The sequence below is a fragment of the Neolamprologus brichardi genome, chromosome 7 (genome assembly GCF_056152115.1).
Source record: "Neolamprologus brichardi isolate AB-2024 chromosome 7, ASM5615211v1, whole genome shotgun sequence".
Lineage (NCBI taxonomy): Eukaryota > Metazoa > Chordata > Actinopteri > Cichliformes > Cichlidae > Neolamprologus > Neolamprologus brichardi.
Genome location: NC_142110.1, coordinates 69,425,608 through 69,443,089, shown reverse-complemented (window position 1 = coordinate 69,443,089; position 17,482 = coordinate 69,425,608). Strand labels below are relative to the sequence as shown.

The 17,482-nt window shown below is 46.1% G+C and overlaps 2 protein-coding genes across 6 annotated transcripts in view; both read right to left on the bottom strand.

The window, feature by feature from the left end:
* Positions 1-479: 479 nt before the first annotated feature.
* Positions 480-9,123, bottom strand: LOC102791683 (fibroblast growth factor receptor substrate 2-like). Its single transcript, XM_087844301.1, has 7 exons — positions 8,133-9,123; positions 5,186-5,254; positions 5,012-5,103; positions 3,941-4,127; positions 2,903-3,037; positions 2,464-2,627; positions 480-1,777 (listed from the first exon to the last, which is right to left on the bottom strand). Exons 3-7 carry the CDS (start codon positions 5,075-5,077, stop codon positions 752-754), a joined length of 1,578 nt encoding a protein of 525 aa, XP_087700427.1. The 5' UTR covers positions 5,078-5,103; positions 5,186-5,254; positions 8,133-9,123; the 3' UTR covers positions 480-751.
* A 4,532-nt stretch (positions 9,124-13,655) lies between these two features.
* ptprbl (protein tyrosine phosphatase receptor type B, like) overlaps positions 13,656-17,482 on the bottom strand; it is a 30,056-nt gene continuing 26,229 nt past the window's right edge. For all 5 annotated transcript variants that reach the window (XM_087844296.1, XM_087844297.1, XM_087844299.1 and 2 more), the window contains 6 exons: positions 17,315-17,449; positions 17,101-17,223; positions 16,823-16,986; positions 16,421-16,556; positions 15,830-15,923; positions 13,656-14,027 (listed from right to left, as the gene is read on the bottom strand). In XM_087844296.1, the coding sequence (XP_087700422.1) occupies positions 15,834-15,923; positions 16,421-16,556; positions 16,823-16,986; positions 17,101-17,223; positions 17,315-17,449 (648 nt within the window). In that variant the 3' untranslated portion in view covers positions 13,656-14,027; positions 15,830-15,833. The remainder of the gene's footprint in view (positions 14,028-15,829; positions 15,924-16,420; positions 16,557-16,822; positions 16,987-17,100; positions 17,224-17,314; positions 17,450-17,482) is intronic.

Below are 17,482 nucleotides of genomic sequence, written 5' to 3'. Positions count from 1 at the left end.
ATTAGGTTATTTACAGTATTATGTCAATAACAAAATAACTTAAAGCAAAAATTGGGAAACGTGAAGTCCGAAGTCTTTATATTAAGGCCATCAGTCACACAATACTGTTGCTCTGGGTCTAAACAGAGCGCGTTGTGTGTGACGTCTTCTTTTGCGCATGCGGCCGCTTTGAGTGTTCACACTAGAGCGCGTTTGCTGTCACATTTTATTTGTAGTGTGAACGAGCAGACAAAACAATCAGATTTGATCAAAAAATCTGAATTGAGCATCAAGACCTGCAGAGTGAACGCAGCCTAAATGTAAGAGTTGCTTCTAACACTGAAGATCCCACAGACAGCAAACAGTAAACCTTTAAAGCTGAGAGTCTGCACTTCAGTCACATGTGGTCATCAGTCATCGTTAAACTCTGCAGCTCTTCTCTCTGCTGCACCAGAAACCCGAGCTCAGACATTTAAACAGACTCCTCCCCAAACAGGCTGTGCAGTAGAAATAAAACCAGACTTTTATTGTGGCACATCTACTGTACATGTAGAACATAAGTGACTTACAGCAGCACGTAGTGACTCGTATAAAAGGCTAAATGGAATGCTTTGTTCAGTAATACTGATTTGTACCATATAAGGAAGTCTATTACATCATCAGCACGCCGCCTCCAGCAGAGGTATGTCATCATCAGTCTGTCTGCAGGAAGTGTCCGGCTCATGGAGTCCGTGTGCGGCTCGGCGTGGAGCCCAGAGTACAAACGGGGGGGTCACGCCGTGCTTTTGGTGGGCAGCTCCGTGCTGTTGTGTCTCGTCTTGCGCGACGTGCCGTCGTCCCGCGGCCGCGCCTTCTGTAAGTTGGACATGGCAGCGGTGCGCTCGATGTCGATGAGGGCATAGAGTTCGGTGCGGCGTGTGGGGGTGGTGGGGGGCAACGGCGAGGAGGGGGTGCGCGGCGTGTGGGGATTGCTCCCGTCGGAGGCGCCTTTGTTCCCGGCCCCGCCGTCCATCTCCACCTCGATGTAGTTGAGCGTCTTGGGCGGCTCGCTGTGGCCCGACACCAGCGGCCGGCGGAAGTCAAAGTTGAAGATGGTGGGCCCGTCAACGCGGCGGCGGGCCGTGTCGGGCCGATGGGCGCTGAGCGGCGCCGTGACGTTCTCTGTGTTGACGTAGTTGTGCGAGGACTCGAGCGCAGCGGACAACGGGTGGGAGTAGGAGTGGTGCAGGTGGTGGTGGGCGTGGTGGTTGTAGCCATTGAGCGACGGCGTTTTGGAGCCGCCGCAGCTCTTCTCCTCGTCCTCGGAGCTCGGCTTCCTCGCCTCCCACACGGGCGGAAGCGCTGGCAGGTTCTCGTAGTCCAGCAGGGCCGTGCGCCGCTGGGCCGAGTTATTGACATTCTGCAGGTCGGGTGTGAGGGGGGGCGGGCGGTGGCGGCGAGGAGCCGACGAGCCGTTGGAGTGCGTGGCGGCGGGTTCGGGCTCGGTGGGCTTCTCGCCGTGGCCGTTAGTCTCTTGGTGCTCGGCGGCATCCTTCAGCTCCTTCTGCCGCCGCTCCATCAGCTGCCTCTGAACAGGCGTGGGGCCCAGCACGAAACGCACGCCTTGTGGCTCCAGCAACACCTGCGGCTCTGCTGGGGTGGGCGTCGGCGGCGGTGGCTCCCCGCGGACCCTCGGAGGGGGCGGAGGCGTCGGCGGACACTGAGACTGTGGAGAGGTCGGGCTCTCCAGCGGGGTGGTGACGGTCAGCGGGCTCGGCTGCTCCTCCAGGAGCCCCGTGGTGTTGACGTAGGTGTGTACCTGTGAACAGAAAGGTGAGAGCCAGTTACCTACAGGTGCAGAAAGCTTCAGGAGCACGGAAACATCTGGAAACGATCACCTAAACCCTCGGACTGTCCAGCTGTGTCACATCTCTCATTTATTTAGATGACGAGCAGGTAAAGCTAACAGGTGAGAGGAGCAAGACACCTGTACAATCATCGGTGGTCCCCAGGTGATCTCTCAGGAGAGTTTTCAGGTAGCAGCTTCCTTCAGCTGGACTTTATGTTCTGCTGGTGAACATCAGACCTGTACCTGATCTAAAAACTGATAGGTCAGCACTGCAGGTTAAACTAAACCCTTTCTTCAGGTGTTTGAAGAGGTCTGAGGAACAGGTTGATGTGGTCGACAGGTTTCTGATTTCTGTACGTTACTGTGTTGAGGGGTCATTTCAGCCTATTGGTCAACATGATAACATCACAGTATCTAATAAAACCTTCAGGGCTTGAGGTGTACTTGTCAGGTTTAATGGGTCACTATATTGGTAGAAAGAGTTTACCAGCAGTCTGGGGCTTTTATTGTGAAAAGCAGATGCAGGAAGAAGCCGTTCTCTTCCTGTGCAGGTGTATTTTAACCATGCTCAAACGTGACTGGGCAGTGCTGCTGAAAGTGCAGACAGAGCTCAGGATGTCCCGCCCCCGACAGCGAGGATCGCAGGTGAGACTTACCGCTTCATCGGCCACCAGCAGAGGGTGCGTAGACTCCTCCCCCACCGACGGCAGCCGGGTGCTCGCCACAGACGGGTGACGACTGGAGGGGTGAGATGGTGCCTCGCCTACAGATGGGATCCGCGTGACACCGTTTGGCACAGACGGCACCGAGTAGCCGAGAGCTGCAGCCAGAGGGGAACGAGAGATGGGAGGAGTTTAGTGAGTAAGCATGTGACCTGCACCTGTAAACGTCACATGGTAAAAATACACTAACGCTTTAAGATAGTCAAGCCTCCAATCACTGATCACCCTCCTGACAGCACCTGACCTGGTCTCCAACAGGAATTGACATGAAGCTTCACTTCATCTAACAGCCACCAGAGGGCGACACAACACAGATTTGGTGCTCTTTCCCTCCCCACACTCATTTCACTCCGCGGTTGTCAGGTGTTTTTACCTGCAGGCGTGAGCGCCGCCTGGTGGCTGGGTTCCAGCACAGCCTCCTCCACCACGCTGATGCTGTGGCTGTGCATCACCTCCTGCAGCATGTTGAAGATCTCCTCAGCGCGAGCACACTTGAAGGCAAAGATACCTGAACACACACACACACACACACACACACACACACACACACACACACACACACACACACACACACACACACACACACACACACAGGTTAAAATGAGCACCCACACCTGGTCAGGTAGAAACAGCCAGGTTTAAACTACAGAACACTGAGTTTGAATCAGGACAATCGTACTGAGCTCAGGTGAGTCCAGGAGGGGGTGGAGCTTACAGGTGAGGTCACAGTGAAGGGTTCACCAACAACATTAAGAACACTTACAGGTGAGATCAGTAACAGGTAATCTGGTTACTGTGGTTACTATGCTGCACTCAGCTGCAGCCTCACCCACAGGAAACAGGAAGAGAGATGAGTCAGAGGGGTTCGGTCTGATCAGCAGCTTCCTGCCCAAGGAGGCAATCAGCCAATCAGAGCTGAGGAAAGTTGCTATTGTGGTGGGCGGACCCAGAGTCACGCTCTGGATGAGTGATGCTCATGATCTACAATCACTCAAGTGAAAATTTAGCTCCTCCTACATCTCAGAGACGTTCCCTCGATGGTCGCTGAGCGGTGGGAGGAGCTGCTGATCAACTATCAGAATGATCCAGATCAGCTGGTTTTCTATTGATCTGGATCATTCTGGTGGTTCTGCTGACTCCTCACAGGAACCAAAACCAGGTGGCTCACGCACCACACACACTGCAGGCAGGTTTTGATCCACACGCTCTTCCACCGACAGCTGATCGGGGGCGGGGCAGGACAAAGGAAATTCTGCTGAGACTTACTAGGTGACCTGACCTAACGGCCCCTCCTACACCCCTTCTCCTGACAGCGAATCATAGCAAGGCAGAGACCAGAAACAAGAAACACCTTTAATCAACACACATCCTGTGGTGACCTCATTTCCTGTTGGCACGCACGGATTCTTACCTTGGCCCGTCTGGCAGCGGCGGCCGCTCTCGAACGAGAACAGGTTAGAGTCGTAGCCATAGCGGCGCAGGCACAGATAAGGCCACCTGACGTCATCGCGGCGATGCGTATGGAGGACGAGCTCGGCGTCGGTCAGCTCCATCACTCCCGAGCCCAGTTCGTTCCCATCGTCGTCCACATTGATCACCTGACGGGCAGAGAGAGAGAGCGTCATGACCTCTGACATTTCACGCCTTTACCGGCACCACGCCATCAGCACACATCTGCAGAAATCAGTGAGTCTTAATCCTGAGGATGAGTTTAACGGAGCGTGCTCCGTCTTCATGCTGAACACAAGACGTGAACTTCTCACGGCCAAACAAACACCGAACGCCACCTAAAAACTGACGGAGGTCGTGCCTCCGCACCCTGCAGCTGCTCATTTAAGCCCGACGACCTTCTACATCACAAACGTCTCCACAGACTGAAGTTTTATTTAAGCACCACATGGCGGATCTTTGTTTACGATGCAGTGAGACAGCAAACATACCCGTTACTGCTGCTGTCACTCTGTGACATCACATGTCATTCTGTTAGCTGCAACCAACCACACGGCGTTATACCTGTCAGTTTGTAAGAGCAGCGCTCAGTGGCGTGAATCAGCCTTTATATGTGCAGCGTTTCATGTCTCTTTAAAGGGACAGTACACTCAAAAATTTGGATGAGACACTGTGACCCGGAGAGCCTGCGCCCTATCAATGAGGCGGATATCACCTCCTGCCTGCTGGTCATAAATTCTTGATGATTTGAGCGATCAGAGGACGAGAACTTTAACCACGTGACCTGAAAATTCTCCTCCCTTTTCTGAGATCAGCTGATCTCTGACTCATTTCCCAGCATAAACCCGTTTAGACTTACAGCCCATTGCTGTTACAGCTGTGGGAGCCGAGGCTCCGCCCACGGCCCAACCTGCTCACCCATCGGCCGCCCTCACGTGGAGACACGTCGGCAGGTGTGCAGCAGGGCTGTGAGTAATGAGCGAGCGACGGGACGTGTGGGAGTACAGGTGAGGCAGGCCGGGGCAGGACTCACCTTGAATTTACTCTGATGATTATCTGGAATCGACTCTTTCTCTGGACAGCTTAGGCAGCTACCCATGGCTTCTTCAGAGCACCATCTGATGTCTGCAGCAAGGAGAAGGCACGTGAGGAAACATGGCAGCACCCAGACGACGCGCGCACGCTGCTCCCCGATTGGTGGACTCACCTAGATCCTGCCTCCGGTAGCCCTGCTTCCATCCTCAGAGCCGTCAGGGGTCAAACAGGAACAGCAGCTCTGCACAAGAAACAGCAGGTGAGGCTCAGTGCACCAAAATAAAAGACGTCAATAAAAGATCACACTGCCTCTGACGTCACTCTGCCTCTGACGTCACCCTGCCCTCTGACGTCACTCTGCATCATCAACAGCTGTTTGTTTGTTTTCTGCATTATTTGTTCTGATGATTTTCAGGTAACATTTGGTGTTAAAGAAGTTTTGGCTTCACTCGTCTTACTGTCACCTTAATAATACGACAGGCATTCATGAGGACGTCAGATGTAGCTCGCTTTGATACCCTGACCCCGTGACCGTTGCTCAACGCTTCCTCATTTCTTCTGTCCAGTCTGACGATAAGGTGCCGTGACCTCTGACCCTTCTGTTTTTCTGCTGCCGTTTTTCTCTTTCGTCATAACAGTGCTCCTGTTAATTAAACAAATTATTTATGCTTTAAATGGATTGTTACGCAGTCTCCAGCTTGCAGCACCACTTCAAGCTGCCGGATTACTCTATAAGACAAAAACGCTCTAAAATCATCCTTCCACAAAAAACTGTTTAAAGAGGCTAAAACATAGTTCAATGCTCGGATCAATGTCCCCGATCGGCTCAATCACCGATCGCAGCGCGTCTCATGTTTTCAGAGCCGTCACACAGTCATTGATGTGCTGGCAGAGGGTGCATCACACATCCTGTGACACTCAAACACAGCATCGCTCTGCGCTTTCATGCGTCACAGAAATCTCGATCATTGCTGCTGTAATGACGCAGCTCTGATGATCCAGGCTGAACTGTTTACGTCTGACGGCTGCCTCTCATTGGTCCGTTGTTCTTAATGAGATTGGATTTTAAAGTTTCCATCTTCTTTTCATTCAAATGAATTCTTTAATTCGTTTTCATGATTTTATTGGATGGAGAAAAAACTGTCAAATTAAAAATAATCATAATTCACCTGTTTGGTTTCTAAACCTGAGACGGTGCTTTCTGCAGACGCACTGGGAGCTGCAGGAAACCACGGCCACATCCAGATCACGCAAGTGAAGCTCAGCTTAACAAATAAACTTATTGTTTTACAGCTTCAGCGTGTGAGGGCGTTCAAGGCTTTACTCACTTTAATCATTTGCCCGACACACAGCCCCGCCCCGTGAGCCGGCGCCTTCGCTTGAGCTGGACTCAAACAGGAAACGATTATAAAGCCGTCATTTTTATTTACAGGTGGAAGCATAGCTGACACATACGTGTCCAAGAAAAGGGAAAATGATCTTAAAACAGCCTCTGACCAGCTTCAGAAAAGAAAAAAAACTTTACCTAGCCTTACAGTAGCTGCTTCAGCCATCAATAATCAATAACCAGGTTTAGTTTCATTGTTTTCAGCTGCAGAGCAGTCAAGTGTGTCTGAAATCATCAGCTCCACCTCAGTGCGGTCACACTGGGTCAACCCAGCGGGCGACGGCGTGGCCCACCGTCGCCCAAAATTAGCAAAATTCGATGACCACATCGCCTTCATCTAAAATCTGACACATGAAGATTAAAAACATCTACACTAATCTGAGCGCATCACAAACTTTTACAGACGATTTTTATGCTTTTATTTTGAAGGTCCGAGTGACTCGGTTTAGTTTCTGTGGGTTAAACTGCTTTAACGAGTTTCGGCATTTTGAAGTTTTATCCAAAACAGGGTTCAGATTCGGGGACTGATCAATATCCAGATAAGTTATTATCAATAAATCTAAACATGACGACGGGAACACGCGAGCCAAGCTCGCCTGTTCTCTCAGGTAAAAGTCCTGTTTTCCTGAATGGTGTCTGGTGAAGAGTCGGGGTGAACAGCAGGAAACCACGATGATAGTCTCCTGACCTCACACTGTTTTTCCTTTAATCTGTCACTCTACAATCAACCTTCAAAGCTTTTCACAACCAAATGTCCCAACATTTAAACATTAAAAACCTTTAATCAACTAATAATCTGATTAATCAGCCAGCTCTTTCTCTTCCAATCAGGTAATTAACAAATGATTGGTAATCAATAAATGGATGAAGTCTGAATTTAAATGAAAAAACACCATTTTTTTTACTGATTAGAAAATAGACTGGCTGATATTGATCTGACTGATTTCACCCAACCGTGTCAGTCTGATGGGTTTGATGTTAAATCAAGCTATAGATGAGGAAGATAAACTAAAATAAACTGAGGAAGGAGGATTGTAAATGTCGACATCCCAGAGTTGATCGATCAATATAAGAAATCTCAATAACCTATAATAATCAGCTAATCAATATTCCAAACCCCCACAGATCCTTTGACTTAGTCGTTCAGATAATTATTAGCCTGTTTATCAAGAAATAACTAAGAATTTCCTGCCAGAAGAGTTTAAACGGTTCCCTTATAGAGCACACTGATTTTTGAAGGAAGATCTCTGGAGCAGCTGACTGATTAATCAATAAAATAACTGACAGATGATAAGCTGAAACTGGCACCGATTGATTAATCGATCACTGGCTGAATGAAAGCAGCCTGATCTTTACGTTTCTGTCCTTCCTTGTTTTGAATCACTCACTCAGAATGCGCGTGCGTGCGTGCGTGCGGTGTGGTGGGGGGGAGGCTGAAAACACTGACTTATTACTTTACCACAGTGTGTGTGGGATAATGGCCCGTGTTTCTTTCTCTCTGGGTCACAGCCTCTCCCCGCGAGGCCGCGCCACTCTCGCCCCGCTCTCGGTGAACTTTGTTGGGCTGACAAACTTCGGTGTGTGGGTGTAATGGCAGCTAGCAGCACGGAGCTAAGCTCAATAAGCTAACCGTGATTTCAGCTAATTAGCTCGGGGCTACACACCGACGCACTCCGCCCGCTCGTTCCCACAAACATCCAACAAACAGCCCGGGACAAAGAAACATACTTACGGGGCTACTTCGCCGTGTCCGATGGGAGCATCCAAACCGCGGGACGCCCTCGGGGCCGCTCGGCAGCTCGGATTGGGGCCGAGAAGACGCTGGGGCAGCTAGCGTTAGCCGCGGCTACAGCCGCAGATCCTCCATCTTTCCTCTTCGCCGCTGAGCGCCAAAAAACAATTACAACTTCTTCCAGCCGCCGCTAACGCTGCTGTCTGCGCTGATTAACCAGCGGGAAGCGGCTCAAACCCATCGACGGGCCTTCGGGGTACTCTGCAGACTTCCCCCGCGCGTCCTCACACACTTTTTTCGCCTTTAAAACACTCTTTGGTTCAGTCACAGCGTCCTCTGTTCGGCCTCACTCCGACAAACTTCCGACACTTCACAGCCTCGATGTGGAAAGCCCGCCACACGGCGCATGCGCGGCCTCTGGAGCTTGGGACAGCCGGGGCCTCTCCCCGCCAGACGCCGAGACACACTGCAACTAAACACACACACACACAGCTACCAAAACACACACACCTAACCACAATCTAACTGTGATGCTAAAACCACATTTCGAGTCTCAAAAATGTCTTCAAGCTTGTGGGGACGGGCACTTTGTCCCCATAAGGCCTCTCGGTCCCCACAAGCATAGTAGTGTTCCAATTTCTGGTCCTCACAACAATCTAAACATGGCACACAGACACACACAAACACATGTCAGGATAACAGTGTAAGTGATCAAAAGTCATACAAATTTCTCATAAAATCCTGAAATAACTCTGTAACAGAAAGTGTCTGACCTTTGACCTTTGGATAAGGACAAAGGTAAAAGCACGTGCAGTTATCGTGGGCTTAATGGGGGTGGGGGGTTGACCTGAAACCTTGGTGGACAACAGTGAATTCTGCTTTGAGACACAACCACGGATCGATTAACAAGACCGAGCAGGAACAAAACCGCTCTTCAGACACGCAGAGCTCCTTAAACCTGCGTTCTGTCCGATGCCCTGCAAGACTCCTCTTCGCCTGCTTCAGGTGTGAGCTGCAGGTGGTAAACAGGAGATGGTGGGTTTGAGTCCCAGTGACGCTGAGGGGGACCATCTCACAGACAGGAAGAGTGCTCGCACAGATGAGGTTTCTTCTTCCTCATACCTGAGCTTCAGACCAGAGTAATCAATATCCTGCTGATGGTCCAGGTTTGAATTAAGGTCACATGCTCTTTACAAACATCCCACGCTTGCTCTGATCCCACTGACAGTAACGGTTATTATAAAACTTTTATATGAATTATTTACATGTAATTTAGTTATTTTGTAAAAGTCACTAAATCAGACCACTGATCAGAAACGATTCAAATATTATTGATAAATCATTAAACCAGTTTCATTCCTCACGCTGTTACTTTATTAAACTGATTTTAAAATGTTAATTTAATAAGGAAACTATAATCTTCTGTCTCACTAGCATCATATTCTTATGGGCAGAATATCTTTAGATTAATCAATAAAAAATATATTTTATTTTATATTCATGGATATAAATATTCTATTTTATAACGAGTAGAATAAGATTTTTATTTCAGTCTACACTCTGCAGCAGATAACATCCTTCTGTTATTTTTTTACAAGGTTCTTCGCTGTTATTTTGGGCTTTTATTGTGAAAAGCTGGAACAGGAAGAATCAATTTTTTCACCTTATTATAACTAATCAACCTTCCTATATTGATCAAACAGCGGTGATCAAATGATCCTCAGCTGATATCTGTTTGAATCGCACGACTTCAGAGAGGGAACTTTAAATTTTAGTCTTATTTTGGAAACTTCAGCAGAGTTTTAATCTGGGCTTATCTCCTTCCAGAGGAATCTGGATTTACTCAGCTCCTCCTGTCAGATCCCTGTTCTCCACCAGTGCTGGGTCTAGAACCAGATCCTTGTGGTTGCAGGACGTTGGCGACTTTAGCGCAGTGTCAGTGGAGAAGAGGCGAAAACCTCCTTGGCCATGATGAGCTGATGAAGGTAAAAGCTGTGACTGAGTTAGGACATGAATGCTGTTTGCGTCCTCTGAAGGAAAGGAGCTTCAGTGCTTCCTTTCCAGTATTTAAGTCTGACATCATTAGCCGTTTCCGGCCCGGGTCCAAACTTCGCTTCAAGTCCCAAAGTCGAACAAACACTGCGGCACCACTGAGACTTACAAACTGTCTAAATCAGGGGTCGGCAACCTTTCTGATGACGAGTGCCATCTAAAGTTTCCTCAGAAGTCAGTGTGCTGTATGATTGCATTAGCAATAAATTTAATAACGCTCTATATTAACAGTTACACACTATATAACTTTATAGTTTATTTGTTCGCAGATGTTGGCAGCTGTCAGCGAATAGTTATCAGCTATTATAAAACAAAAAAGACTTTTTATCCATAACAGCAAATGAACTGAACAACAGAAAATACAAATGCTATTTATGGTCTCCTCACAACAATGATAAGAAAAATAAACTGGGCCAATATGGCATGTTTGTTAATACAGGGATACACATGTTAATGAGATCTCTGGTCTCCCACTCAGAGACACAGGTCTCCCAGTGTCCAGCATGCCCCCCCCCCTGTTAATGCCCCCCTGGCAACACTTTCCTAGACCCGCCCCTGCACAGTTACCAGCTGTCAGCTACTTAGAAAAGGATCCTGGTGTTATTTGTCTCTCAGAAACAGTTCATAACTTCAACTCATCCATGTCACCTAAAAGGTAAACCTGTTTCTCCATCACCTGTTCAGCTCTGATGATTCAGTAAGGACATCTCCTGGTTTCATCTTCATGTTTCCCTCTCACCACATATCCAAACCATCATGACCAGCAGCTTTTTTGCAGCTGTGGCTCCAGCAAACATCAGCTGATACTAGAAATTAATATTAAATCAATTCTAACAACAGCTGATCAAGCTTAAACGTGCTGCTGTTGTTTAGTGCAACATCCGCTGGTTTCCTCTTTCTGGCGCAAAGTGGGCGATAAACAAACAAGAGAGACGATCAGCTGATCATTGATCAGTTTCATGATTGAAGTAGAAACAGGAGAGGGAGGGAGGAGAATGAGAGAAGAAGAGGCAGCTGTGCAGCAAAGACACAGAATAAATCCAGCTTTATGTCTTTTCCATTGTAGCTGAAGTCCGGGACAAACTGTGTTCCTTCTCAGCTCAACACGAAACGCGTAATATTTTCTCTGAATGCGGGGCGATTTCATTTTTACAGGACTGTTGGCAACTCTAATAACTAACCTTATAATAAAATAGTGATGGTAAATTTGATTCTTTTTACTGAATCGAGTTTTAATGAGTCACTCACCAAAGTGAATCGGGTTTTTGAGTCCTTTGATTCACTGAGTCAGTCGACTAGAGAGTGCAAAAAATGTACATTTTCACTGAAACTTAATTTGTTTCTCTTTTCATGTAAATCCTACTGCTAAGATGAGTGATTCTAAAAGAAAACAACTATTTTATAGAGAAAAAAAGAGCAAAAACATTTCTAAAATTAAGCAATTTCCTATCAAAATTGCTTAATAAACATTTATTTTGTTTATTTTTATTTTATTAGTATTTTCCTTAAATGTGTCAAATATATATTTTCTCATCTAAATGTCCACTGAGCTGTGAGCCAGGGGGCGGTAATGCTCCTTAACATTGGTTGCCAACCAAGAAGAAGAAGAAGCTGTGAGCCAGGAGGGAGGGGGTGAGTAGCTCAAATGTGCTGTTAGCATGTTAGCAGAGCGATGCTACTGTGAACCGAGGAGCTATTTTCTTGATGTGAGCTTCTACTCAGGGTTTTTTCTCCCAGTCCAGAGCAGAAATGTTTTTAAGATACCGGATGTTGTGTTTTTCTCCACAATTTTAATTATAAGCTAGATACATTGCCGCTAACAGCAACAGGGATGAGTCAGTGAGTCAGTTGGGCTTGTGAATCATGATTCATGAGTCAGTAAAGTGATTCTCGAGTATTGAATGATTCGTTCATGATCCGCGCATCACTATAATAAAATAAAGTTCACTATCAGTAACATCATAGCACCACCCAGCTGTATAGAAACTCCATCATGCTAGCTAGCACGCAGTACGAGTTATTGTAACTGACTGTAAAAAGTCAGCATAATGAAAATAAACTCCACCTAAACTTGGTTTATATCCGACCCAGACAGACTGCAGGTCATAACTTCTTACCTGAAGTTCAGTTCACCTGACACGCGGACCGCCGGCCGCCTCAGGTCTCTCCTCCTCCTGCCTCCCCTTCAGTGTTGCCAACTTAGCGACTTTTCAGACCCCCTAGCGACTTTTTTTCTAAAAAAAAAGTCGCTAAAGAAAGACGTGAAAGCGCATATTGCTTTTACTCTCAACAAGCAGCGGGTGCTGTAACGCAGTCAGTTCTTCTTTTACTCTTTTACTCTTATGCTGTTTTGTGGATCAGGTTTAAAACTACTTATAAACACACACAAAGTAACTCCACCAGAGCGCCTATTTCGGGTCACTTTTGCCGGTCCAAGCCCGGGTAAAGGAGCAGGGTTGGAATTGTGACATTAAAAAAACAATAATTGCTAAAATAAATTTAATTTGTAGTTCTAAATAAATTCTAAATGCATTTAGGACGTTTTTTACTCACTTTATGTCTCTTCCATGATGTTATTTCTCTCTCCAACAACATAGATTACAATTACATTAGCATGACCAATTATGCAAATTAGGCGATGACGTCATTTAGCGACTTCTAGCGACTTTTAGGACAGCCAATAGCAATTTTCCTTACTGAGGAGTTGGCAACACTGCTCCCCTTTCCCTCTTCCACCTGCTGCCTCCACCACTTGCTAATGTTACTGAATCTGTGGAAGCACCGCCATAGCCACCACCAAACAACTGAGTTATTTTTACACACCGGCCAGCATCTGGCCAATCCACCACCTTTCATTGTTTATACCGTTACAAAAATAATAACAATAATAATAATAATTGGGCCACTGAGCAAATGCCTGGTATGCCGATGGCCAGTCCAGCTATGGTCGTGGCATCAGTTAACCCTTCATGCCCAGGGTTGCCAACCCCTGGTCTAAATTCTTTCATCTGTAATAAAATGATCGGTGTGGCTGCTTTACCAGGTGTAGCAATTAAGTTTAACATCCAGGCATCCATTAAAAAGGAAAAAGGAAAAGGATTTATGAAGTTTAGCAGGAAGTTAGCTCGCTAGTTTACACCTGAACATGATATAGCATGTTCTGACTGAGAGATTGATTATGATAGCAGAGCTATCAGAGTTACAAACTGCGTTCACCAGATATCAACACAAGTAGTAGTTTGGACCCGGAAGCAGGATTTATCAGATCATCAGTTAAAGACCGGATAGGATCTCCTTTAGGAAGCACTGAAGCAGGAGAGGAGACGATTTCGTCCCATAATTCATAGTGAAAAACGTCTTTTGTTTTAGAAGCTTTATGTTCTTTTTTTTCTTGCGCTCAGAGTTCAGTTGTACTGAAATAATCCTGCTCAGATTATCATAGAGTTTCTGGATGAATAATTAGAGAGCTGATAATTTTGTGTTGTGTGTTTAATAAGCTGCTCACATACAGACGAGCACAGGTACACTTACAGGTACAAGCACAGGTAAACTTACAGGTATGAGCCCCTGTGACAGAGATATAAACAGGACAACAGAAACTCAGCCAAGAAACTGGAGCCAATATTCCAGCAAATCAAACACATAGGAGATGATACAACCAATAATCTATAGATAATCTATACAGAAAGACATCACACAGCTGAACATAAATTAAAACAAATTAAAGTTATAAACATTTCTCTGTGACATACGAACACTGTAGAAAAATATATGGACATGTCTCTCTGAAGAGCTCAGCAATGGCTCAGCAGTCAGTACAATCGTTACGGTCAGGGTCAGCGTCTGTGGAAAGGACCAATAACCCATCAATAAGCCGTCAATAACCTGTCAGTAACCTGTCAATAAGCGTCATAAAACTGGCAACAACCTGTCAATAACCCATCAAGAATCTGTCAATAACCCATCAATAACCTGTCAATAACCCATCAAGAATCTGTCAATAACCCATCAATAACCTGTCAATAACCCATCAAGAATCTGTCAATAACCCATCAAGAATCTGTCAATAACCCATCAATATCCTGTAAATAACCTGTCAATAACCCATCAAGAATCTGTCAATAACCCATCTGTTTCCTGTAAATAACCTGTCAATAACCCATAAATAACCTGTCAATAAGCCGTCAATAACCTGTCAATAAGCCGTCAATAACCTGTCAATAACCCGTCAATAACCTGTCAATAACCTGTCAATAACCCATCAATAACCTATCAATAACCCATCAAGAATCTGTCAATAACCCATCAATAACCTATCAATAACCCATCAAGAATCTGTCAATAACCCATCAATAACCCATCTGTATCCTGTAAATAACCTGTCAATAACCTGTCAATAACCCATAAATAACCTGTCAATAAGCCGTCAATAACCTGTCAATAACCTGTCAATAACCCATCAAGAATCTGTCAATAACCTGTCAATAACCCATCAATAACCTGTCAATAACCCATCAATAACCCATCAATAACCTGTCAATAACCCATCAATATCCTGTAAATAACCTGTCAATAACCTGTCAATAAGCCGTCAATAACCTGTCATTAACCTGTCAATAACCCATCAATATCCTGTAAATAACCTGTCAATAACCTGTCAATAAGCCGTCAATAACCTGTCATTAACCTGTCAATAACCCATCAATAGCCTGTAAATAACCTGTCAATAACCCGTAAATAACCTGTCAATAAGCCGTCAATAACCTGTCATTAATCTGTCAATAACCTGTCAATAACCTGTCAATAAGCCGTCAATAACCTGTCATTAACCTGTCAATAAGCCGTCAATAACCTGTCATTAACCTGTCAATAAGCCGTCAATAACCTGTCAATAACCTGTCAATAAGCCGTCAATAACCCATCAAGAATCTGTCAATAACCCATCAAGAATCTGTCAATAACCCATCTGTATCCTGTAAATAACCTGTCAATAACCCATAAATAACCTGTCAATAAGCGGTCAATAACCTGTCAATAAGCCGTCAATAACTTGTCAATAACCCGTCAATAACCTGTCAATAACCTGTCAATAACCCATCAATAACCTATCAATAACCCATCAAGAATCTGTCAATAACCCATCAATAACCTGTCAATAACCCATCAAGAATCTGTCAATAACCCATCAATAACCTGTCAATATCCTGTCAATAACCTGATGTTAACCTGATGTTAATCTGAGGCTCCACGTCTGTTAAATGGACAGACTGGTTCTTATATAGTGCTTTTGTTCTCTGTCTGAGCACTCAAAGTGCTTTATACAGCTAATTCATTCACCCATTCACACTCATTCACACAGGCACTTCTAAGCTTAAGTGCTTCATAGCTAACATTCACATTCACACTCTGATGGACGCATCGGAGAGCAACATGGGGTCAGTATCTTGCCCAAGGATATTTGGCATGCAGACTGGAGCAGCCTGGGATCGAACCACCGGCCTTCTGGTAAGTGGCTGATCCGCTCTGCCACCTGAGCTCCAGCCACCCCGTAATAAGGACCAATAATCTGTCAATAATGTGTTCATAATCTGAGGGTGGTAATCTGATATGTAGGATCAATAATACGAAGGTTATCAATGACTCACCGCCTCACATCCTGTACATTCCCTCCTGCTCGCTGCGTAGCTTCCTGGCTCTGAGGACGTCTCTGACACACTGATGCAGGTATGCATACTGCACCTGTGGAAAGGTGGCAGGTGAGTCACACCTGAGCTCAGATTACAAAATATAATTTTCAGTGTGACAGCAGAGATTACAGGATTATTACAGGAGTCTATCATTTCAGCCTGGGGGATTATTTTAGTCACCTGTGACTGAGTGCCTTCAGGTGTTTGTCAGCACCAGGTTTTAGAAACACAGATTAGCCAGTCAGGACAAACTGAAAAAAATCTTGGGTTCCTTTGATATATTTAATATTTACATTTGCTCATCTCAGGAAAGCTCTCTGAACTCTAGCAGAGGACATCTCTGGACCATCTCATAGCATCAGACATGAAAACAAATCGAAGTAAATAATAAGTGAACTCATTCAGGTTCTCAGCAGCAGTTTCAGTGCTGAAATCCAGATTAAACAATTTTCAAACTACAAATATGGCTGACGCACAGAAAAGGAAGAGTCGATTAAAAGTGCCGAGATTGCCACATAAACGTTTGCCCCCATGAAGCATTGGTCCTACCTCAGTCTGCACCATGTGGGATCGATGGAGTCGCAGGTCAAACACGGCGCTGTAGATATCCACCGTGTCTTTGGCGTCCAGCTGCTGCAGCACTCGATCCAGGACAATGAAAGTCCCCGTCCGGCCCACACCGGCGCTGACAAAAAGACCAAAGTCCAGTCAAAAACCACGTCGTATACTGACTACAGCTAATGAGCAGGATGGTCCACATTAGTCCACAAACACACATTAGCGTGTTATACTGGTGAAAAACACAAGGGTTCTCAGACTATGAAGTTTCTGTTGGTTTAGCTATAATTACTTCACATCTGACCATGTGATGCTTCACACACTTTGAGATTCTAGGAAATCAGTGGTTCGTCACTCTGAAGAGGCTGATATTTTAAGGGCACAGTGAGGTACCTGCAGTGGACTACAGTGGGTCCAGATCCCGAAGTCCTGTTGACGTAGTCTCGGACAGTACGGACAAACTGGATGAGGGACTGCGTGGTCTCTGGGACACCGTGGTCCGGCCACACCGTGTAGTGAAACTGACGAACCAGGCGGCTGAAGCCGAGCTGCTCCTCCTGCAACGCACAGTCACATTAAACTTCTTGTTCCTCAAGAATAAAATGAAAAGCGTTCGAGCCGCCTTTCAAACCGGTTCTGTAACAAAGATGACAGCTGTCGGTGAAACGTACGCTGTAGATGTTAAACTCTCTGATCGTCCACTCGGGCAGAACCGATTCGGACAGCATCTGGACGATCAGGTCTCCGTAGTACAGAGGATCCTGATCGAACGGCCAGTAGTGATCACATTTCACCTGGATGGAGGAAGAGGAGGAAAACCTCACTGTTTCAGGCTGATGAGTTTGTGAAGACGGTGTCTGTAATCATTGCCTCTGTGCTACCCACCCTTCCTTTCTCCACACACTGAGTGACCATCACCACATTGTGGACATTCTGCTCCCAAACCATCTTCCAGAAGTCGTCTTTAGTTCCAGGCAGAGGACCCTGTGTGGCGATGTACTCCCGCCGGAAGTTGTTACCCTGAAAACAGAGAGCGTGAACCCCCCGACATTC

Coding starts and splice junctions, on each gene's coding strand:
- LOC102791683 (XM_087844301.1), bottom strand. CDS start 5,077: ATGGGTAGCTGCCTAAGCTGTCCAGAGAAAGAGTCGATTCCAGATAAT. Junction 2,628..2,902: donor GGCGGCGCTCACGCCTGCAG/GTAAAAACACCT, acceptor CTCTGGCTGCAG/CTCTCGGCTACTCGGTGCCG. Junction 1,778..2,463: donor TGCTGGTGGCCGATGAAGCG/GTAAGTCTCACC, acceptor TTCTGTTCACAG/GTACACACCTACGTCAACAC.